General features: G+C 49.1%; 5 protein-coding genes across 5 annotated transcripts; 4 read left to right on the top strand and 1 right to left on the bottom strand.

Moving 5' to 3' along the window:
- The first annotated feature begins 847 nt into the window (after positions 1-847).
- EV420DRAFT_385833 (uncharacterized protein) lies at positions 848-3479 on the top strand. The gene is made up of 5 exons (XM_060481937.1): positions 848-1270; positions 1346-1491; positions 1543-1913; positions 1971-2772; positions 2824-3479. The coding sequence occupies exons 1-5, from the start codon at positions 1201-1203 to the stop codon at positions 3079-3081; spliced, it is 1647 nt and encodes a 548-aa protein (XP_060330517.1). The 5' UTR covers positions 848-1200; the 3' UTR covers positions 3082-3479.
- A 5890-nt stretch (positions 3480-9369) lies between these two features.
- EV420DRAFT_1643108 (Gpr1 family protein) lies at positions 9370-10228 on the bottom strand (the record flags this gene model as incomplete). Its single annotated transcript, XM_060477457.1, has 4 exons — positions 9370-9493; positions 9546-9668; positions 9722-9875; positions 9940-10228. The coding sequence occupies 4 exons, from the start codon at positions 10226-10228 to the stop codon at positions 9370-9372; spliced, it is 690 nt and encodes a 229-aa protein (XP_060330516.1).
- A 507-nt stretch (positions 10229-10735) lies between these two features.
- On the top strand, positions 10736-13151 carry EV420DRAFT_385743 (aldehyde dehydrogenase). Its single transcript, XM_060481936.1, has 9 exons — positions 10736-11130; positions 11181-11395; positions 11449-11603; positions 11653-11886; positions 11936-12099; positions 12211-12379; positions 12431-12647; positions 12711-12891; positions 12946-13151. The coding sequence occupies exons 1-9, from the start codon at positions 11015-11017 to the stop codon at positions 12992-12994; spliced, it is 1500 nt and encodes a 499-aa protein (XP_060330515.1). The 5' UTR covers positions 10736-11014; the 3' UTR covers positions 12995-13151.
- A 2448-nt stretch (positions 13152-15599) lies between these two features.
- EV420DRAFT_1643106 (uncharacterized protein) lies at positions 15600-15975 on the top strand (the record flags this gene model as incomplete). The annotated part of the gene is made up of 2 exons (XM_060477456.1): positions 15600-15605; positions 15655-15975. The coding sequence occupies 2 exons, from the start codon at positions 15600-15602 to the stop codon at positions 15973-15975; spliced, it is 327 nt and encodes a 108-aa protein (XP_060330514.1).
- Positions 15976-19745: 3770 nt separating this feature from the next.
- On the top strand, positions 19746-20776 carry EV420DRAFT_1544261 (uncharacterized protein; the record flags this gene model as incomplete). The annotated part of the gene is made up of 3 exons (XM_060473230.1): positions 19746-19770; positions 19805-20274; positions 20330-20776. 3 exons carry the CDS (start codon positions 19746-19748, stop codon positions 20375-20377), a joined length of 543 nt encoding a protein of 180 aa, XP_060330513.1. The 3' UTR covers positions 20378-20776.
- Positions 20777-22492: the final 1716 nt, after the last annotated feature.

The following is a 22492-nucleotide window of genomic DNA, read 5'->3' as shown; positions in this document are numbered from 1 at the left end:
GCGTGCAGTTCCACAACTTTCTACGAGGACATATTGCGTCAAGACCTGCTTGCTGTCACAGGCATCGTGCATGAGCAATGTCCTGTGTGGACTTCCGGATAGTAGGATACTGTGCCAGTTCCAGGATCGGCAGTAACACCGACTTCGCGGTTGTGCGATCGAACTATGCTCGCAGGCAACAGAGCTAGGTGCTGCGATTTATATGTGATCCTCCCAGATCCTAGTTATTAATCGTGAACAGGATGCCAAACACTGGCCACTCATATAGGCACCGAGTCAAGATCACAGTCGACGTAACATTGCCCAAGAAGACAGACCGGAAAAGGCAACTCGCGTTCTGTCTTTGTGTTTGCCGATGAAGATTTTCCTGTCTTGTTTTCTTTTTCGAGGCAGTATATGCGCGAGGAACGGGTGTAGCAGTCTTCGAGTAATAGCATGATTGTCGCAGACATTGTCCCGGGTTAACAGTTAGCGCGACTACAGTCTCGGGCATCGGGCATCGGCAAGGTTACGCGTCGACCTTCTAGGAAAAATGGAGATCAGGAGACCGTGTTTATTCCACGAGCGGCAAAAGTGTGTTTTTGGGCTGACATGCGAGTCCCGCGATCGATATGCGCGCATAGACGGCAGAGCAGCGTGCTGTGGTCCAGTGGCGATCCTCCTGGGTAGCAGTCATCAGTCATGGGCAGAAAATTCATGTTGAATCTGCGTGGGGGTAGGATGAAGGTGGGAGATTCGAACAGCGGTCACGGTGACAACTTGAAAATACGATCGGAAGGCCGTGGCGTCTACATGGTTCTTTTGGTTTGCTGGTGTCGAAGGGTACGATGAGGATAGCAGAGAGATGCTGGGAAGGAATCAGGTAGCCCTCGAGGAACGGTGATGTTGTCGCCGCCGATTTTGGTCCTATCCTGGGATATCAGTTTGCACACAATGGCAGGCCCCACGCTGCTGGCCTTAGTTGCCAGGAGTAACAAGCGATCTTGGAAATCGGTGGTACAATCCTTGGGGTCATGGCTGATATCTGTGCGAAATGGAAGGCTTGGTGATGGACGAAAGAGTGCTCATGATGGCTCGATGTCTGCGATAACAGAGCAATGGGGGGAAACTGAGTCGACCTTGTGTCTTGCGGTTTTGCGGTTTCGATGATTATTGGCGGAGCGACGAAAAGCAACGGAGGACGAGGAGTTTTGGTGTGGAATGCTGTCAACAAGTGCCACTGGGAGCACAATTGAACCTGCGACGAATTTGTCTTGGTTATCTTTCCAAGGTGGGATTCACGTGGCTTTCTCTCTCGTCGGTTTCTCAACTTTGTTTTGACTTTGTTTGACTTTAGTTCTTAAAGCAATGCACATCTCCAAGCTAAAGCTAAAGCTCGAGCTCGAGCCCAAAATTCGAGCCCTTGTCGGGAAGGTGAAGCGTCGAGGAAAGCCTTTTTCTGCTCCCCTGCTCAGTTTGCCCACCGAACTACTCCAGGAAATTGCGTCCTTCGTAAGCTCGTGTATCTTTCCACAAGTATCCTATCTCATTAATCACCTTCAGCTGTCCAAACGCGACCAGAAAGCCCTGCGTTCCATATGCCATCAGCTGAACAACATGCTCCGAGCTACCGTGCTCTCAGCCGTGTTGATCAACCTCACCCTCCCCTCAAGACATTCCGATCAAGACGTCCTCAAATATTTAGCTAGCCATGGACCTGCAGACTATATCTATCGGCTAAGAGTTTGTGTGTGGGGTTCATATTCCGAGCAACATCCCCCGACTCATTGGCGCGTGGCTGAGGGTGGCAATTCAGAAACCCACCCTCCCTCGACCCGTCCACGTCTCCAGACGAAGCGCGACATCGCAGAATTTCGCGCGCTATATCACAGCGCCTTCGCGTCGTTGACCAACTTACGAGCTTTTACGTTGTGGTAAGTTCAGCCACACCTCAAGAGAGATCATGCCACTGATTTTTTCCTCGGACATAGTATCAGCAACGGTTCTCGCAAAGTACCTCCATACTTTGTAGAAGACACGTTTAATTGGTTGATAAAACGGCCCTCCCTCGATCTTCATCTGACTCACCCGGAGTTCACCCTTCCGTACTTCTCCCATTTATCACAGTTTCGAAATATCCGCAAGTTTTCTCTAACTGGCTATTCCAACAATTCTACCCCGACGATTGAGAAGACGCTCGCCCGTGTATTTGCGAATAATCAGCACTTGTCCGACGTCTTTCTGCATTTGGTTGATCGGTGGGACAACAGAAGGACAAGTCTTGCCGTCTCCGGCATAGAACGCGTGTTTCCAAAGCACGCAACGAGAACTATACCGCTTCGTCACCTATCGCTGAAGGAAGGTAGTATCACCGCCGCCCCTCATATTTTCCACCATCTTCGTGGTCTGAGGTCACTCCAGATATCTAACGTCGATCTCCATCATGCTTCTGCCGGATTCTGGACGGAACTCTCCCAACAGGAGATATATATTCCCTCGATCAAGCTCAGGTGCCACAGCCTTGTGCTTTCCACAGTCGTTGATTACCTCGCCTCCAACAAGGGGATGACCGAGTTGACATTTGAAGTTGAGACGGATAGGGAAGGCACTTCGGGGCGAGTTTTGAGAGAAGTAGTCCCGCGTCACTCGAAGACTCTAGAAGTTCTCCAGCTGACGTCGTGTTGGGGCAGCCATTGGATTTTTGGCAATATCTCTGCATATGTAACGAGTGTATCCAAATGCGTGAAACTACGTATCTTGGGTATTGTAGTGGATGGGAACAAAGACTTCATGGTATGTATCCCTTCTACACATCTAATTGCACCATTCTCATCGTTTTAACAGGAACCGCTTCTGTGTTTGCTGAAGTTCCTTCCGAATCTTCACACCCTGAGGCTAGTCCCTCATACGAATGATTTCGGCTCGGTCTTCAAGCGTATTCAGCGCATACGCAACGACAAGTCATTATTGATGCGCTTGCAGGTCATTGTATCCGTTTCTTACCAGAAGCACATCAGGTTTGTTGCTGAGCGATCGAAGTGGGATGTCGACGATGAGAAGTCTGATTGGCTACAAGATGATCCGTGGTACTTGGGCGCATAACGTATTGGAATACAGGAATGAAGTTATGTATCATTGTATCATTTACGCTTGTATTATTAGGGCTTCGTCTCGTTACTGTCGAGTTGATGATATAACATGTAAGACGCGGCGAGTGACTGCGATCTCACCTGCTAACGCTGACCCGTGCCTTCCACCTACCACCGCTGCGGTCATTGTCTATACGCAATTCCAGTGCCATGTTTACTCAAAGCGCAATATAACCTGTAGTTTACAAGCTTCACGACAGGTTTCGCCCAGTTGTTGAGCTCAACAACACGCTGCCAGAGGATCTTGAATAATTTCTTCTTTACGACTTTTTGTTGCTGTGTTATGCATCTAGATTTTTGTCACGTCAGGACTTGATAACTTAGGGACTCACGTTTCGTTAGTAAGAGAATTTCAAGTAGAAAAACAAGGTGCGTATCATCCTCCTTGTCGACATGGAATTTCGAGTCCTTACCCACAAAACCTGCCTTACACCTACACCAGCCCTACGATTCAACCATGGCATCGATCTCCCGTGCTCCAGCGGGATAATTGACTTCCCCTCGGCACGCAATGGCTGGTGCCACTATGTGATTATTTACCGGCAGACCTGCGACTCTTTCGTTTTCCTCTAACGTTACAGTCCCCCTCAACCACAACCTTCTTCCCCTGTCCGCACCGTCTTCTCCGCTTTGACTTGCACATATGCCGGGCGTAGTAGTCTGCGACGATACACAACTTTGATCTCTTCCAACTTTTTGCGATACCATTCTCTGTCTGTTAGTACCTGGCAATGGTCGTACACCATTCCAGAGTCGGAAGTGGTCCAAAGAGCGCCTCAGTCTGCTCTTTGATCTTCCGATCTGAATCTCTCTCCTCATACTGAGGGCAGTTCCCTGGCTTTGAATCCACGTCCGCTTTGACGCGAGTAACAAGCATGACTCTCAGCGTCTCGCGGCATATGGGTAGGTCAATGAAGACACCCAACGACTGTGCGTCTAGGTGGGCATCACTCAATCTGTAGCCGAAATTGACGAGAGCGAGTCCAAGTGTAGCGCCAGTGAAGACATCTTCATCGGGAACGATGGTGTAGTCGGGTTTGATACGTTTGTAGAGCTCGGCGAATTGTTCTACGGTTAGAGTGTAGCCACCGACGCGAATGGGATATGGGTAAATGTACTAAGAGCACGACTCAGTAAAGATTCACAAATTGTGATGCGATATTCACCGTCATTGCTGAAGGGAAACAGTGAGACAGTTGTCGTTGGCCGGGTGATGCCGAGTCTCATACTGCGGCGACCGGACCGGACTTGACGCGTTCAATTTTCTTCTTTGTCCTTCCTTTTCTCATGTTCAAAATTCTAGCGTAGTTTCTGAGCTGGCGAAGAACTTGGAAGCACTTGCAGATCATCTTTCTTGAGTTCAGTGACTTCATTGGCAAGGAGTCAGCGCTCAGCTTTTGTCCCGAACAGGTGATGTCCAAATAACTAGCAGGGAGTAGGACCTCGCCTGGCGTAGCGCCTATATGGTCAGGGATACTGAGCTTAAGCTTTGCTAAATATTCTCGAGCTTGGACGTACCCCCAATATCTCTACTCTGGACTGGACTGTGCTGCGAATCGATGGAGTCCTCCGAGTCTGAACCTTCATAAACGGCTCGCGAGAGACCTTCAGGTTTAACAAAAGGCTTCTCATTCGGTGGGAGACAATACAATGGCTGCGATACAAGACCGAGCCGTACGAGGGGTCTCGCATTGGAATTGCATGCTTCATTTCCAACTTCCGTCGTCTGCAGTGTGTATACATTGGCGCAGGAAACGGTGGCATCGAATGTTCATAATGGCGATATTATTCTGACTCCCGGGTGATTACTGGTGTGCGTCTCTTGAAGCTTCCACGGCTTAAACTGACAATTGCCTCGTGTAGATGGTGAACCTGATCACCCAATGCGCTAAGAATCTGAAACATCAGTGTACTTGCTGCTGTTGTAATGTGTGTGGGAATGGTGCCAGTCGTGGCCGTTACTTCGACCTGGAACAAAAACCGTCACAGCAACATTGGAGAATCCACCTCTCCATGCACCCTGCACGCTTTCGAAAACAGGCTGGAATTACCTGCATCGAGTTGAACACGACCATAGCTGGATGCGGTTAGTGTCACCCGGACCAGCTTCTCGTACGCGTTTACTGCGTACCACAGTTGTGCTCATCGTCTTTATAACAGCATATCTTAATTTTAATAGCACCGGTTCTCAAAGGGGCGCAACAACTTGTAATGTACAAACTTCTAAAGGAGCTTCGCCCAATATCAACCCTCGACGACATGGAGTACCTACTATGGCGATTCTGTCTCTACGCCTCTTGCTGCTGCTGGATACGACCTCGTTAGCAGGAGAACTTTAAGTTGCAAATCAAGATATGCATCGCCCTCAGAAGGTAGGAAGTTTCGGACCCTCACCCAAAAAACCAGTCTTACACCCGCTCCAGTTTTACGATTCAACAATGTCAACCTCGGCGTCAATTTTTTGCGTCCCAGTGGGATAATTAACCTCCCCTTACTGTCTCAACCGCCGCCAAGTCCACTTGTTCAAGATTCTAGCATAGTTTCCGAGCTGGTGAAGAACTTGGAAACTGATAACCTGCAGGTTATCTTACAAGGAGGATGTCGTCAGTCAGCTCTCGTCGATTACCCAATCATGGAGCAGGGCCTTGACTGCGGCATTGGATGTTCATGGTGACTACTGATTCGCGTTACTTCAAGCTTCGATGAAATCCGAAACTGATGCTTGTCTATGTAGATGGCGGCCGATGTGCTAAGAATTCGAACAACGGTCACTATAACATCGCATGAGAAGACGGTCGGGACTCGGGAGACGTCGTCTGCACAGTTATTTTAGTCTGCCGAAGAACAGATAGAGTGTCGGGGCGCATGGGAAGGTTAGATGCTGAGGGGAGGAATTCAGCAGTCCTGGAGAAACGATAAGTGACTGTCGTCCCACAATTAGTTGTTGTTAATGTCCTGCGCGAACAGTCCGTGCGTCATTCCCTGGGTATATGGTCGCAGTGTCCCCGCGCGCGAAACTATGTGTTCGGGGTATCGTGGTGGAAGGAAGTTGCAGAGATTTTACCGTACGTATCATTTCTGCGCAACGTCGTCTGCCGTTCTCATCTTTTTTGATAGGGCCCGGTTTTGTGTATGCTGAAAGCTCTGCCGAATCTTCAGACCCTCGCTCATATAGATGACTTTCCCCCGGTCGTTAAGCGTAGTGAACGCTTACGCGACCACGAGGCACTATAAGTCATTATAATCGTTCCGTATCAGGGCGACATTGCCTGCGTGGTTTTGTGGTTCTCAACCTTCCCCATCACACTGTTCTTTACCTTCCGCCCAAGATCGAAGACCTGTATCAAGCTAGCGCTCCCGTGACCGCGTCGGTTTACCGATGACAGAGAAGATCATCCGTGCCCTGTCGCCTATTTGCCGAATGAATGAAAGGAATAACTCTAACCGCAGAGGAACGCCAATCCGATGGAGGTGAAACTCGATGACGTCTTCGCCAGGAAGAGAGTATTCTGACAATCTTTCTCTCTTAAGATGCGGAGCTGACAAGCCCAGAGTAGATAAAGACACTCAGGGAACAGGTGCTGTGGGTGTCCAGTAGGAGAACAGAGTACGCTGTTTGATCCTTATTCCCAGAATTGGATGCCCGAGTCCGTATCCAGAACCCACAGTAGATATAAGCTCTGTACTCGTGACAGACGCGTTAGGTTCTCCGCTTCCTGATGGTCCCGTGTCGATGCAAATCTGTCCTTTCCCGTGACGGAGAGATGCTAGACACGATTCATGCGCATGATGGGACGTGCAAGAGATTGCAAAACGCTAACTTGTCCAAGAACGATCAGTATTTACTGATGGAAAACTGGCCGGACGTTGATTTCCGCGATACGACTCGGAGATGGTGTAGGAGCCTACAACTCCGCTTGTCCTAGTCTCCCCGAGATAGGTGTGTTTCCGCGACCGTGGATGAGTGAGACTGGATGTTAGCAGCGGTCGATGATTAAGGATGCATCATGCCGCATCGGTCTTGGTAAACATACCCGACTATGGTGCTTGTACTCTAAAATCGTATCATCGCGGCAAGGAGCGGAACAGAGCAAACGGTTTTGCCCTGGGGTGCAAGATCTCTTGAATAAGTAAGATCTCCAGAGTCCAATGATCAATCATGTAGGTCCGGGTGTACATGGAGTCATTTATCCACGCTGCCAAACCAGAGCATAAACTTTTACATGTGGTCCGACTTGTTGACCTCGTAGAGACTTACCAGTCAGTCCTGGGTACCAGTGTGTATAGTATCTGAAGGCTGAAGCAGACGTGTGAAAGGAAGATCAGAATTTCAGAAAACATGACGCATGCTTAGTCATCCCCTCAGCTCTTCTTTTCCGCCCAGCTTGTTGCCAGCTCATCATCTACGTTCGCTTAGCGCCACCACCACGCGCATCTACACTCCGTGTCGGTCTTGGCTCTTGGCTATATTGCTTGGATCTACCGCGGCAAGACGGCGAGCGGGAAAAGTCAGTACCGAACGGCGAGAGACTCGGCTCGAGATGTGCACGTACGTACGTACATCTTTGTTTCTCCTGCGTCGAGATCTCAATCTTGTGGGTCCAGGTGTATCATGAGCTAGAAGAGGATCACTTTACTTCTCCGATGACCTGAATGACTCCCGCCCCCAATCATGAAAGCGGATTACGGCTGATGGTTTTGCGGCTGAGACGTGGCATACGATTCTCAAGACCTCGGAAGATACTTTCCTCTTTACCAAACGAGCGTCGAGAGGGTGTACATATCCCGCTTTATCTCCGCCTCATTCCACAAAACATGGACCCACACGTGCCCTCGCGTTCCTTGTCTCAGATCTCTCTCACGGCAGAGAGGGACCGGCGGGGCGGCTGAACTTGATCCCGACGAGGATATATTGTCCGTCGCTTGGGTTTGCACTCAAGATACTCGCCGTCTGCCATTTCGAGGACTGATTTCAGATCTGTCCTGGAACCGGCGTCTCACGTTTGCTGTAGAACAGTATGGTCGATGGATGGGTTCCTGGCACTTGGTGATACACGCGTCATATTCTCCCTCGTGTTGCCACAAGAGAGCAACCGTCTATGCTAGCGAAGAGTGGATGTCACTCCCAAGCCCGTCTCGTCTTCTCGCTCAATTGCTACCCTTAATCAAACACTCCCCAGGTAGAAGGTACGACTCTTGCTTGACTGGAATTTCCTACAGTCAATGATTAATAAATAGGCATCGGCACCACAGTTATCGGCGGGAGCGTCCTAAGGGATACATCCCGCCTCAGACACGAGAAACATGGACCCATAGACGCCCTCGTTCTATGTTTCAGATCTGTCTATCTAATATGAACTGTTGTAGATCACGGCAGAGAGGAACCGGCGGGGCGGCTGAACTCGATCCCGACCAACAGACCCCTTGACGAGGACTGGCCTGCCTCGTCTTTGAATCCCAGTCTGCCTCCGCATGGACACGACGACGATACCCTCGGATCCTTGAGAGGACGAAATCTCTTGGCACGCGCAAAAATCAAAGAACAAGCTGCGAGAGGAATAACATCCACTCTTTCGAGGTACAAGGTCGACATCCCTCTAGACTCGGTACCTTTCCCAGCTCACTATACATGGTTTACCTGTCAAGCGCGGTACATATAGCATCACATCGGCTTCTTCACGCCAAGTGAACAGGCCAGTACGTCTGTTTCCCCGCATCCAAGCCGACTCGCCGTCGCAGGGGACAACCTTCACCCGGACGCCCAGCCCGTCCCACAGTCCATTTGGGGGGATCTGCAGAAGTGATGTGTGATCGGGAGAGGTGGACCTACGGGTGTCAACTAGCGGGGAGGAGGCAGTCTTCCAGTTGGTACCGTTTCGTGTTAGTCTGTGGATGGGGCATGTCGCGCTCTTGTGACTTTTTTAGACTGGCCTTTGTTACGGACAAGCCTTAGCAGCTGACTTGTGTTCGAGTCGAGATACAGAATCTGGAAGCGACTGGGGGCGGCGTTGGTTTTGCTGTGTTTGCAGCGGGAGTACGCATGATGAGGCGTTTACGATATTTGTAGGTCCGGTATCATTTCATTATAATCGTACCACGGGATACATATATTGGAAACTAATGATTGGAATTGAGTAGTGACGCGTGGAATGGAACGATATCCGACACGTCATGATTTGATGATGAGAAAAAAAAAAGAGTTCAGTTCGAATGGAGGTATAATAATATAATTAAGGAGTAGCTAGAATGCTCCGATTGGGAGTACGGTGACTGCTTTGGCCTCTGATGCGAGGAGCTCGGATAGGCCAACGTAGTATGCGATGAAGGCGGTTACGATGCCGAATGCACCGCCTGATTTAGCGAGACTGCGGGTGTTGTCAGCCAATGGGGTGAAGGAGGAGGGAAAAGAAAACGTACTTGGTGCTGATGGAAACCTTGCCCGACGAAGCCGATAACTCTGAACAGGCGAGAAGCATAAATGTGACAGAGAGACAACCGAAGAGGGCGATGAACGAGGCAGATTTGCGGAGTGAGGTGATGCTGCGTGCACCGGGGTTAATGGTAAGCGATAAGGGAGAAGAGAACGGACGTACAAGAATAGAACGGTGACTATCATCCATGTAAAGAGGTACACGGCGAGTGCAGAGGAGAGCTCGGATGCATCAGTCCCGTATGCAGCGAGAATGCCAGAGTTGGGGATGAAGATAGTAGCGTAGTACATCCAAAATGCGCCATAGGAGGAGAAAGCTGGGGTTGGATAAGGGGTTAGGAGGCGTGGGGTAAGTAAGGGGCGTGTGTAATGCATGCGTACCTGTCCCGCCAAATGCGTTCCCGCGAGGAAACTCCCACATGCCTGCAAGCAGCTGAGTCAGCCCGCCGCAGAAAATGGCCATTCCGACGACGACGTTGGGCGTGTTGATACCGCGCGTCCGGACGTTGTACATCGAGAGAATGAAGGTCGTGGAGGCGAAAGAGAAAAGTCCGAGTGTACCGGCATTGGCGATACGTGTGGGACGCGGCACGGCTGCGGTATTTGGAGGTGGGTTGGCCTGGAGAGCGCCGTTCGAGCTGGAGGCAAAAGCTTTTTCGACGTCGGACATGGTGGAGTGACGGGAGATGGAGAATAGGTGACCGTGGGTTTTTAAGAGAGCGTCAGGGAAGTTTGGTGCTGTTGGTATGGTCGGTGGTAGTATGGCATCGAATGATGTTAACTTGGGTATTGAATAGAATCGCTAGCTTAACTCGGAGATCAGAACGGCGCCCGGAGAGAGAAAAACGCTTGTGGATCAATCCTGCCTAGGTTGGGAATGGAGGGCGGGTCAGGTGCGATTTTGGGTGGAGGACATTCGGGCGTGCGATGCGAAATAGACAGAAGAAAAGCGTAGACATAGATGACCGTGCGATCCTCGGTGAACGCTAAATTCAGACGGCGTTTTTCGAATAAGCTCAAAAGGCGGGATTTCGATGTCAAGGTGGAAGGAAAGCAAGGGAAAGTTGGAATGCAAGTCTCGAGCCAAGCGAATACCCCTAGACTGCCTAGCTAGCTGTTTCAAAGTCGGGCGTCCGCACACAGGGGTCGCGCGGAATTCCCCACCCCCACAAAGGGTCACATGCTCTTCCCCACACTGCTCTCTCCACGTAATCAATATCACCCCATATGCTGACCTGATCTTTCCCCAATCATCCTTAGGATCACCTTTCTCCCGAATCCCGCCGTCGTGCCGCCTACAAAAACTTTTCTTCCTATTTCAAATCTTCCCATCAGTAATACGGATGTCTCACTAGCGATCGATAGTGGTCATCCGCTCCGGGGCCCCGTCTGGGGTATATAAGCTTCCGATAACCGCCCTCTGTCCCTCATCCCCTCTTGCTCTTCATCCACCACCATGACTTCCTTCTCCTACGAATTCAACACCCCCGTCTACAAGGGCAAGTCTTCCTTCCCTACTGGCCTTTTTATCGGCGGCAAGTTCGTCGCTGGTTCGTCCGGAAAGACCATCGAGTATGTAACCTTGTTCGCTGTATTTTCTTTTTTTAACTTGGTTCTTCTAGTGTTATCAACCCTACCAACGGAAAGCTCATCACCTCCGTTTCTGAGGGAACCGAGAAGGATGTCGACCTCGCTGTCGAGGCTGCCCAAAGGGCCTTCGAGACCACTTGGGGTCTGAAATCCTCTGGAACCCAGCGCTCCGAGCTTCTCTACAAGCTTGCTACTCTGATGGAGAAGTACCATGACGAGCTTGCTGCTTTGGAGGCTCTTGACAACGGTACGTTTCCCTTTGACTGCGTGTCCCTAAACCTCCTAATTACCTTTTCAAAGGCAAAACCTTCGGATGGGCCAAGGGAACCGATACCGCTGCTTCCATCGGAACCCTCAAGTACTACGCTGGTTGGGCTGACAAGCTCTCTGGTCAAGTCATCGAGACCGACGAGAACAAGCTCGCATATACCCGCCATGAGCCTATCGGTGTCGTCGTACGTAACCTCCCCTCCCTCCATTCCTCCTTTTTCTTAGCCTTCCTAGGGCCAAATCATCCCCTGGAACTTCCCTCTCCTCATGTTTGCATGGAAAATCGGCCCTGCTCTCGCTACTGGCAACACCATTATCATCAAGCCCTCCGAATTCACTCCCCTGACCGCCATCCGTATGGGCTCCATCATCAACGAGGCCGGCTTCCCTCCTGGTGTCGTCAACATTGTCACCGGTTACGGCCAGACCGTCGGTAACGCCATCAGCTCCCACATGCACATCGAAAAGGTGCCTATTTTTCATTTCATATCTTTCGCAATTTTCTGATTCCCGCCAGGTTGCCTTCACAGGCTCTACTCTTGTCGGCCGCAAAGTCATGGAGGCTGCCGCCAAGACCAACTTGAAGAACGTCACCCTCGAGCTCGGTGGAAAGAGCCCTAACATCATCTTCAACGACGCCAACCTCGACCAGGCCGTCAACTGGGCTGCTCACGGCATCTTGTGAGTATTCGTCCATTCATTTCCCTATCTAAGATCTACCCCGCTCCCCACCGCCACCGCCGTTACTCCGCATTACTTTCGCTCCATGTGCTAACGGCTTCTTTCCTTTAGCTGGAACCACGGACAGGCGTGCTGCGCGGGCTCCCGTATCTTTGTCCAGTCCGGCATCTATGACGAATTCTTGAAAAAGTTCACTGCCAAGACCCAGAGCATCAAGGTCGGCGACCCCTTCGAGGTTGGCATGGACCAGGGTCCCCAGGTTTCTAAAGTCCAGTATGATGTGAGCCTAGTTTCTCCGTTCCGATATCTTCCTTTCTAACGGCCCGGCTAGCGTATCATGAGCTACATCGAATCTGGCAAGCAACAGGGTGCCACCGTCCACTCTGGCGGAGCTCGCCATGGAACGGAGGGTTACTTCATCCAGCCTACCATCTTCACCGACACCACACCCGACATGAAGATCGTTCAGGAAGAGATCTTCGGTCCCGTCGGCGTCGTGATCAAATTTGAGGATGAGGAGGATGTTATCCGACAAGCCAACGACACCGGTACGCGCCCCTTTGTCCCTTTCTCCCCTTAAAATTTCTGCTAATTGGTAAAATTTCACTCAGTGTACGGCCTCGCCGCTGCCGTCTTCTCGCAGGACATCAACCGTGCTCTTGACACCGCACACAAGCTCAAGGCTGGAACTGCATGGGTCAACTGCGCGAACCAGTTGCACTTTAACATTCCTTTCGGTGGTTTCAAGCAGAGTGGTATCGGACGGGAGTTGGGAGAGTACGCGCTCCACAAGTGAGTTTTTCCTTTCTTCTCTTTCCGTTCTTTTCTGATGGGGGATTGGCGCAGCTACACAAACGTCAAGGCCGTGCACGTCAACTTGGGACACCGGATGTGAAAAATTCCCTGGCCCTGGCCCTCTTGGATGAGAAGTTAAATTTATATTGTACCATGCGCATGTATTATGATCTTTATAACATTTTAAGTCACCGTCAATGGAATTTTTTTTCGTTATATCTTTCTTGGCGGGATTCTTTTACTTGAGCAAGTGGAGTTTGCATGTGGGGTTACATGTGGAGATTTCTCATGCGCTTCCGCTATCTTCTACAAATTGGGGCGCGGAGAACGAGACCCGGTGTGAAATTTCCGTTTTTTGTGGGGATGGGTAAGAGAGATTTGGATGTTTTTTTTTCCAACGAGTCCGAGATGGGATGGATGATAAGACACGGACCGGACAGGTACGCGTTTTTTTTTGGCCCTGGGGAGAGTTCGGGGAAGGGTTACTAATGACGCCGGTGGAATGCAGAGAATACATATGACGAATCGCGAGAATGACGAATGTGTAATGGACGGAAAACCTTTGAAGACACTACTACCTGGGGTTCGAAGCCAAGAGGTCTATATGTCCATCAGAGCTTCTTTTACCGGGGACAACTCTTTTCCGCGCGTGCCGAGGGTGCGGAGAAAGTGTGTGCGGGGAGGATGTGGCGTAGAGTGCGAATGCGGGGAGAGAGAAGACAGCGCGTCTTTCGTTGGAGTACTAGAGAGACAGAAGGTTTCTGGTTCGCGGGCGAAGAAGTGAAAAGTCGATGTCATGCCAGTGTCTGAGCTAAAGAATAACTAGAACCCTTATATACTAGTCGCGTGATGGAGACAGGTTGTCCCGCGCCTAAGCCTTATCGTAGGCGAGTGATTGCCGGGGTATGGATTGACGGGAAGGTATCAAAAGGTGAACTAGCGACTGGGGAGAGATCAAAGCGGGATTGATGAACGAGAAGTGGGAGAGATAGGCGATGATTCAGAGGAAACGTTTCGGGTTTGTGGGTGAAGGGAACTGTAACTCTACCCTGAAGCACCCATAACGGATGCAGGTTATCCCGCTTCGTCCATTGAATAGACGAGTGATCGATGATATTACAACGAATCTTATCCCGCCGATGTGAATTGACTGAATGACATCAGAACATACTGAATCTCCCTGATGACTCGCTCGTCCGTCCGAGTGATCGGGAGAAATACAACCCGCCGATGTATGAAGAGTTTTACCTAGCTGATCTCGCGGGAAGAGTTATTCCTCGACGTGACCGTGGAGATAAGAATTAATCCACTGCTTGTTTGTAGGTAGGTCTGGGTGGAGATAGATCGGGAGAAAGGGAAATGGTGCGGTCAGGTGAGGCGGTTGAGACAGTGAGCAGAGGTTAATTATCCCGCTGGGACGTAAGAGATTGACGCCGAGGTTGACGTTGTTGAATCGTACTAAAGCTGGAGCGGGTGTAAGGCTGGTTTTGTGGGTGAGGGTCTGAAAGTTCCTACCTTCTGAGGGCGATACACACCTTGATTTACAATTTGAAGTTCTCCTGCTAACGAGGTTGTATCCAGCAGCAGCAAAAAGGCATAGAGAAAGAATCGCCATAGTAGGTACTCCATCTCATTGAGGGTTAATATTCGGCGAAGCTCCTTCAGAAGTTTGTACATTACAAGTTGTTGAGACTCTTTGAGAACCGGCGCTATTAAAATTAAGATATGCTGTTATAAAGACGATGAGCACAACTGTGGTACGCGGTAAGCGCGTACGAGAAGGTCCGGGTGACACTAATCGCATCCAGTTATTGTCGCGTTCAACTCGACGCAGGTAATTCCAGCCTGTTTTCGCGGGCTTGCAGGGTGCACGGGGAGGCCAATTCTCCAATGTTGCTGTGACGGTTTTGGTTCAAGGTCGGAGTAACGGTCCTAGCTGGCACCATTCCCTCACACATTACGACAGCAGCACGTACACTGATGTTTCAAATTCCTAGCACATTGAGTGATCATGTTCACCATCTACACGAGGGCAAGTGTCAACTCCAGACGTCGTGGAAGCTTCAAGAGACGCACACTAGTAATCACCTGGAAGCCAGAGTAATACCGTCATCATGAACATTCGATGTCGTCGTTTCCTGCGCCAATGTATGCACACTGCAGACGACGGAAGTTGGAAATGAGGCAAGCAATTCCAATGCAGCCCCCCTCGTATGGCTCAGTCTTAGCATCTGCAGCCATTGTATTCTCTCCCACCGAATAAGAAGCCTATTTGCTCAAACTTGAAGGTCTCTTGCAAGCCGTTTATGAAGGTTCAGACTCGGACGGCTCCATCGATTCCCAGTCCAGTCCAGAGTAGAGATCCTGGAGATACGTCCAAGTTCGATAATGACTAATAAAGCCTAAGCCCAGCATTTCTGACCATATAGGCGCTGCACCAGGCGAGGTCGAGTTCCTGATAGTGATTCGGACATCTGTTCGGGACAAGAGCTGACTCCTGAGCGCTAACTCTTTGTCAATGAAGTCACTGATTCAAGAAAGATGATCTGCAAGCGCTTCCAAGTTCTTCGACAGCTCAGAAACCATGCTAGAATTTTGAACATGAGAAAAGGAAAGACAAAGAAAGTAAGTCCAGTCCGGTCGCCGCAGTATGAGGCTCGGCATCACCCGGCCAACGACAACTGTCTCACTGTTTCCCTTCAGCAATGACGGTGAATATCGTATCACAATTTGTGAATCTTTACTGAGTCGTGCTCTTAGTATGTTTACCCATATCCTATTCGCGTCGGTGGCTACACTCTAACCGTAGAACAATTCGCCGAGCTCTACAAACGTATCAAACCCGACTACACCATTGTTCCCGATGAAGACGTCTTCACTGGCGGTACACTTGGACTCGCTCTCGTCAATTTCGGCTACAAATTGAGGGAAGCCGACATAGACGCACAGTCACTGGGTGTCTTCATTGACCTACCCATATGCCGCGAGACGCTGAGAGTCATGCTTGTGTCATGGATTTCATGTCTTTTCCGGTCTGTACATGAGTCAACACACGCCTACTCTCGGCCTTCTCGGCCTTGACCTCGGCTTACTAGTATTTTCTCTCATTTTCTCTTACTTTCTCTTACTTTCTCTCTTCTTCTTGATAATACTAGAATAATAATGACTCGATCCCTTACTATTGGTATATAAATACTGTACTTATTCTTGTATTAGGAGCTCAAGCTAATTTTACTCATCTTTGAATGTCCACTTAACTGTGCGATATAAGCAACCCTGATCGGTTACGCCTAGCGCTTGCCAATCAACTGCTTCCCGACTACGCCTAGCGCTTTTCGGAAACCCTGTTAGTTACGCCTAGCGCTTGCTGACACCTCGTTAACTATGCCTAGCGCTTGTTAGCACCCTTACGGATCCCTCTTGGTGGTTGGAACTCGGCTTACGGACATCCTCGCTCATGACTTGGGTTTCACTCGAGTACTCATTACTTTGTGTACTAGCTCAAATACCCTGATTCTCAACATTGGTGGACACATTGGGACCACCTTGTAGAGGGAATCAATTGATCCATTATCTCCTGCTCACTTCAGCGCTTCATCACGGCTACTCGCAATGGATTCAAATACTACACCTGGATCCATTTCAACAATTCATTTACCTGCTTCGCAGTCTTCTCCCTCAACTCAGCATTTGCCTGGTGACTCACTGGGCTTTCCAGATCCTCCTGCACCGCTCGTGTTTCCAGTCGACTCAACAGACATTTCCGACACTGATATCCAGAAGGTTACTTGCCTGTGGCCATCCTGTGTTCCCCTTTTTGCATTCACGGGGAATTCGCATTTACAGGAGCGCAGGGATCGCATTATACAGGTACTTAAGCTCAGTAGGAACAGGAAACTCGGGAATGGCCTACAAGCTGCCAGTACTCGTGCACTGACGCAAAACCAATGTACCAATACCTTTTCGGAAGAAATGTGCATGTTAGATCGCCTGCTCATATCCGTTTTCGCCTGCACCACGTTCACGAAAGACGTTGTCTACAAGATGGATGAGAACCTCTATCAGGAACTTTGCATGAAATTGACCACTCGCCGTGCAATAGCCGTGTCGTCACTCAAGGACTTCGGTTATTCAGATCTCCAACCACCTGCATGGGCCATCGACGCTGCGAAAGGTTTGACAGCCAACGACTTTGAGATATATGCCTTACAGTTTCGCATTCGCGTAGAGCATTTTCTCCATATCCTTGATTACGTCCATGACTGGAATAAACTTCAGACGCGCATATATCTAGATGAAATATTCCTGGAAGCTCAGCGTAATGCTGACAGGGCCCGTCTTGGGAAGAAGGATTATTACCTTCCTGCTGTTCCTCCTATATCACATCCTAATCCTTTCAAGTCGAAGACCTCTTTTAAGGCCTCAGCCTCCGACTTGAATTGGGGGAGAGTACATCGTGATGCTACAAGAGATAAGGAACAGCATTCTAGCAACTCACGGGCCACTGAACTACGAGGACAGCTTTGTCTTTGTGTGAATTCGAAAGTCAGTGAGTCGAGTCGCGATTTCGGTCTCTGTCGTCACAAGAATATCCTCACAGTGTCCCACAGAGCTCAGATTCCTGAAGATTTAGACAGCCGAAATCCCTCTTCGCACAAGGGAATTTACCAAGGATGTTCTCTTAGCGATCCTGACTCGGGTAGAGGTGGTAACAATGGAAACCGACTTCCATCTCATCACGGCCTATGCAATTCACCAATTCCAGCATACCCCGGTCACTTAGAGTATACCAGCATTGATTTTGACACTGCTCTCAAAGCGACGGACATACCTGCTTGCAACAGTAATCCAAACACAAGGGATAATTGCGAGAACAAATTCGTTAATACTGCAGCTCTAAATCATAATATCGGCAATCCAATCCTTCCCTATTCAACCAATAACGAGATTCGTACCTTTCGAATTGCTTCAAATACGCCTTGCATGCCCTTTTCAGAAAGGAACAAGGATTCCCGATTACTACGTAAAGTCAGACGTCACATTGACCGGCTGCAGAGACGGCTACTGCAAATAATCCATGCTACCCGCCGGGTCACGTCCACTAATGGTGATCATCAGCGTATACTGATGGGGATGAGAGAATGCGTACAGCCGTTGCCTAGATTTATAGTCATGGGAAGCGAAGCAACACGGGTCCCGGTAGCAGTGAATACCCCTGATCCCAATATCTTGCAGAGGGTCCTCAATTCAGGCTCGTATATCACGCGTAACTCCCGAACGGCACCTCGGATGTTCTCTATATGGCCTAGAGCTCGAATCAAGCAGAAGACGAACTCTATGGAACAAACCGGTCAAATTGAATGTCGACTACTCAGCCAACGCCTCGCCGAAGCTGAAAGTAATACAGCACCACCCACTATCGATTTGCAGCATCAGAGCACTGAAGTTTGGGCCTTACCAAAGGCTGCGAACGAGCTAGCCAAGCTCACCAAGTTCCAGTCGTATCATCCTACCCATAAATCTTGTGGTCATTCAGAACATCAACGAGTACAAGAGTTCCGAGCCAAAGGATGCCTCGTGATACCTCCAGGGTCTAGTGCTAAAATATCCGTCAACAATCGACCTCTGACTACACTCTGTGACTTATTTGTCACGCAAAGCATCAGCCAAGAAACTTGCCAGCAGAAGTTCCATGACTCACCCTATTCCTTCGTCTCTATGCACTCCATCCTTTGTATTCCAAACATCTCCGGCTCTCTAATGGCCTGTAGGAAAGAGAACTTGGCCAGATGTGTTCACAATCCTCGAAAAATGCTTTGCGTAGCTGATACGACGAACGAGATGATTGAAGGACTTATCACATTTCACCCAGTCAGGAATACCACCACCGGAGCACGAAATAAGCTTCAGGGATTCCGGATTCAAGTAGGAGAAGAAAAGACACTAAGCCAAAAGACAAGACAAGCCTTGGAAAAGGAACGAGAGTCAAGACGATCGCTCTCAGATCGTCCGCAGGTCGCCGAATTCAATACGGCATTTTTGAAGCGCAAGCTGTTAGAGAAGACCGAGCGGAATCAATTAAAGCAGAGCATTGGGCTCAACACTAGTTCAAACAGCATACCCTGCTCCATTCTTATCACGCCTATTACAGTCTCTCTAGTTACTCTTTCTGGAAACACCGAAACCATACTCGAGTGTTCAACGGACGTAGCATCGACTTCGCCAATACGGGAGACTCATACAAGTATCGTTGGGCACAAACCACGTATTATGGATGCATCCGGAGGTGATTTTGAAAGGATCAGCATGGAAGTCGAAGTTCCAACCAATAGCGACCGACATCGTCAGGAAAGAAGCCAGTACGCTGGACTCTTGAGTAGAGAGATCATAAATATTCAAGGGAAGTTCACGATCAAGCTCGATGTTGTCATTGACGGTAGAACTGAACGAAACCCAGACACACTTGGAGAGGAGCTAAGACCGTGCGCAACGACGAGTGTAAGCCAAATGACACTGGGAACAATGCGATGGCGAAACGAAGTTCACGATCAACATGATCATCATCAATATCGTTCCCGTTTTGGAAACAACTCACCGGTAAATACGAAAGCCGATTACCGTTGCTACCATCACGCAATAGAGCCGTCCTCCATCTACGCATCCTCCAAACGACATTCTGGTACATCCTGCAACGGAAAATATTTAGAATCTAGTATAAATATTAAACTAGAGACACGTCATTGGGCTCAAACATTTCATCGATATATGAAACATTATCCAGCGCAAGAAGAGCTCCGACATCTAGGATACGGCTCTAGAATATTGACCCGTGTTCACTCCCTGATGAAGCAATGTGTCTTATTTCTCGAACAACACGTCAGTCGAGAAACACGTTGGCAGCAAGGAGAAGACTTACCCTGTCGTCCCGTCTACCGACTCTCTATCCTCCGTATTTCAGACATCTGCTGTTCTCTAACAGCAATAGGAAACTGGAATACAAGCAGTCCTGTTCGTATTCCTGGCAAAGGGTTTTACGACATCTGTAGGGGAAGCCAAAGGATGAAACGACTACCACGCAGCACACGAAAGAGTCGGCGTATTAGGACAGTACATAATCCGCATCGACTGGCTATCCGAATTAAGGCGCAGACGTTTCCAAATGCCGTCTCCAAAGAGTTCAGCATCGCCACCGGACGCGAACTCAGCACGGTTTCCTTCCATTGCCTTCCTAGCTTCGCTTTAACTCTTGTAGACAAGGGTCTTAGAGAATTCCTGGACTGTCAAGCCTTGCGTAAATTCCAGAATCCCCAATTTCCAGCAATTCCTACTGGGATACGGGACTGGGACCTTATAACTGGGCTCGGGGATCGACAGCATCATGTTCCAAGGATTCGATGCTCACCTCGAATGGAATTCCTTTGTCGGCTTATTCCAGAATCAATTGGTTTCCTTAGGTTTTCAGTATACCTCCACCCGTCAATGATAGCCGAAGTCGCAGCTATTAAACAAGAGTTAAAACTACTACTCACAGATCATCCACAGAGTGTCGCATTCAATACAGTATCATTGAAACTCATTTTGACAGAGAAAACGGAGCACAATCAATTAAATCAACGTGTTCGGCTTATCACTGGTTCAAACGACGTACCCAGTGACATTTTTATCACGCATATCGCAGTCTCTCCCATCATCCCCTCTGGACATACGGAAACCAGTCTTCTAGCGCATTTAAGAGGCGTGGCACCGACTGCGCAACTATCAGAGATTGATACAGAAGTCACTGGGCATAAGCGATGCCTGCATGCATCAGGAAATGAAGTGAACGATGCTGAGACCTCGAGGCGATGCCCAAAGCTGGAGACAATGTCGAGCGTGAATGGAGCGATGGCAGAATCGATTAGACGGCGAAATGATGCGGCCCATCATCAATATCATTCCCGTTTTAGAAACTTCTCCGAGGAACCGGCTCTAGCCGATTCCTCGCTTCATCGCACGAAGCCTTCCTCTATTTGCGTATCATCTGAGCTTCGTTTGTACCCATCCATGCATAAAAGAAGGTATAATCCATTGCAAATGTTGCCCTTAGGTATTTACCCATATACCTCCTTGTTATTGCGGAACAAGTTTGTCATTCCAACCCGATCTTCGACCCATGTAACAGCAAAAAGCCTGGAGGTAATGCCATTTCAGGAGGCAATGAACCTTGTGCTCCTATGTGAAGGGTATATAATCGCTTTGATTCCAGGATTTGCGAAGTTACGGCCACAATCGGCAGAACAATTCAAATCTATGATATTTAACTTGTTCTAATTCTTTTCATTCACTTGGTGTGCGCCTCGTTCCGGCATATGTAGACTGGGGGGGCTTTGTCATGGATTTCATGTCTTTTCCGGTCTGTACATGAGTCAACACACGCCTACTCTCGGCCTTCTCGGCCTTGACCTCGGCTTACTAGTATTTTCTCTCATTTTCTCTTACTTTCTCTTACTTTCTCTCTTCTTCTTGATAATACTAGAATAATAATGACTCGATCCCTTACTATTGGTATATAAATACTGTACTTATTCTTGTATTAGGAGCTCAAGCTAATTTTACTCATCTTTGAATGTCCACTTAACTGTGCGATATAAGCAACCCTGATCGGTTACGCCTAGCGCTTGCTGACACCTCGTTAACTACGCCTAGCGCTTGTTAGCACCCTTACGGATCCCTCTTGGTGGTTGGAACTCGGCTTACGGACATCCTCGCTCATGACTTGGGTTTCACTCGAGTACTCATTACTTTGTGTACTAGCTCAAATACCCTGATTCTCAACAGCTTGTTACACGCATAAAAGCAGATGTGAACTCAAAGCCAGGGAAATGCCCTCAGTATGAGGAGGGAGATTCAGATAGGAAGATAAAAGAGCAGATTGAGGCGCTCCTTGGACCACTTCCGACTCTGGAATGGTGTACGACCATTGCCAGGTACTAAGAGGTAGATGTTCGGCACCTCATACTTGACCTCAGCAAGCTGATACTGAAACCGTTCATATAGATAGGCACCAATCGGTGGTCGTGTACGTCGGTATGCCACGTTTGTGCTGCCGGTAAATAATCACTTAGTAGCACTAGTCATTGCGCGCCGAGCGGAAGTCAATTATCGTGCTGGAGCGCGGGAGGTCGATGCCGTGGTAATCATGAAGCTGGAGTGGCTGTAAGGCAAGTTTTGAGGATGATACGCACCTTGTTTTTCTACATGAAGTTCTCTTGTTAACGAAGCGTGAGTGCGAAAGTCATTTAAGTCCTGGCATGGAAAAATCCTAGTTGCATAAAGCAGCCACAAAAAGTCGTAGACAAGACATCTTTCAAGATCCTCGGGCAGCATGTTTCTGGGTTCGATAACTGGGCGAAACCTCTTGCGAACCTTGTAGACTACAGGTTATGTTGCGCTTGGAGTGAACACAGCACTGGAATTGCGTATAGACGATGACCGCAGCAGTGGTAGGTGGAAAACACGGGTCAGCGTTAGCAGTTGAGATCGCAGTCACTTGCCGCGTCTTACCGGTTATACCATCAACTCGACAGTAACGAGACGAAGCCCTAATAATACAAGTGTA

The sequence above is a fragment of the Desarmillaria tabescens genome (genome assembly GCF_030435595.1).
Source record: "Desarmillaria tabescens strain CCBAS 213 chromosome Unknown EV420scaffold_18, whole genome shotgun sequence".
In the NCBI taxonomy this organism is placed as follows: Eukaryota; Fungi; Basidiomycota; class Agaricomycetes; order Agaricales; family Physalacriaceae; genus Desarmillaria; species Desarmillaria tabescens.
The sequence above is the reverse complement of the archived record's forward strand: the minus strand, read 5'-3'. Positions and strand labels throughout refer to the sequence as shown.

Coding starts and splice junctions, on each gene's coding strand:
- EV420DRAFT_385833 (XM_060481937.1), top strand. CDS start 1,201: ATGCTGTCAACAAGTGCCACTGGGAGCACAATTGAACCTGCGACGAAT. Junction 1,271..1,345: donor GTCTTGGTTATCTTTCCAAG/GTGGGATTCACG, acceptor TAGTTCTTAAAG/CAATGCACATCTCCAAGCTA. Junction 1,914..1,970: donor TTACGAGCTTTTACGTTGTG/GTAAGTTCAGCC, acceptor CCTCGGACATAG/TATCAGCAACGGTTCTCGCA.
- EV420DRAFT_385743 (XM_060481936.1), top strand. CDS start 11,015: ATGACTTCCTTCTCCTACGAATTCAACACCCCCGTCTACAAGGGCAAG. Junction 11,396..11,448: donor TTTGGAGGCTCTTGACAACG/GTACGTTTCCCT, acceptor ACCTTTTCAAAG/GCAAAACCTTCGGATGGGCC. Junction 11,604..11,652: donor ATGAGCCTATCGGTGTCGTC/GTACGTAACCTC, acceptor TAGCCTTCCTAG/GGCCAAATCATCCCCTGGAA.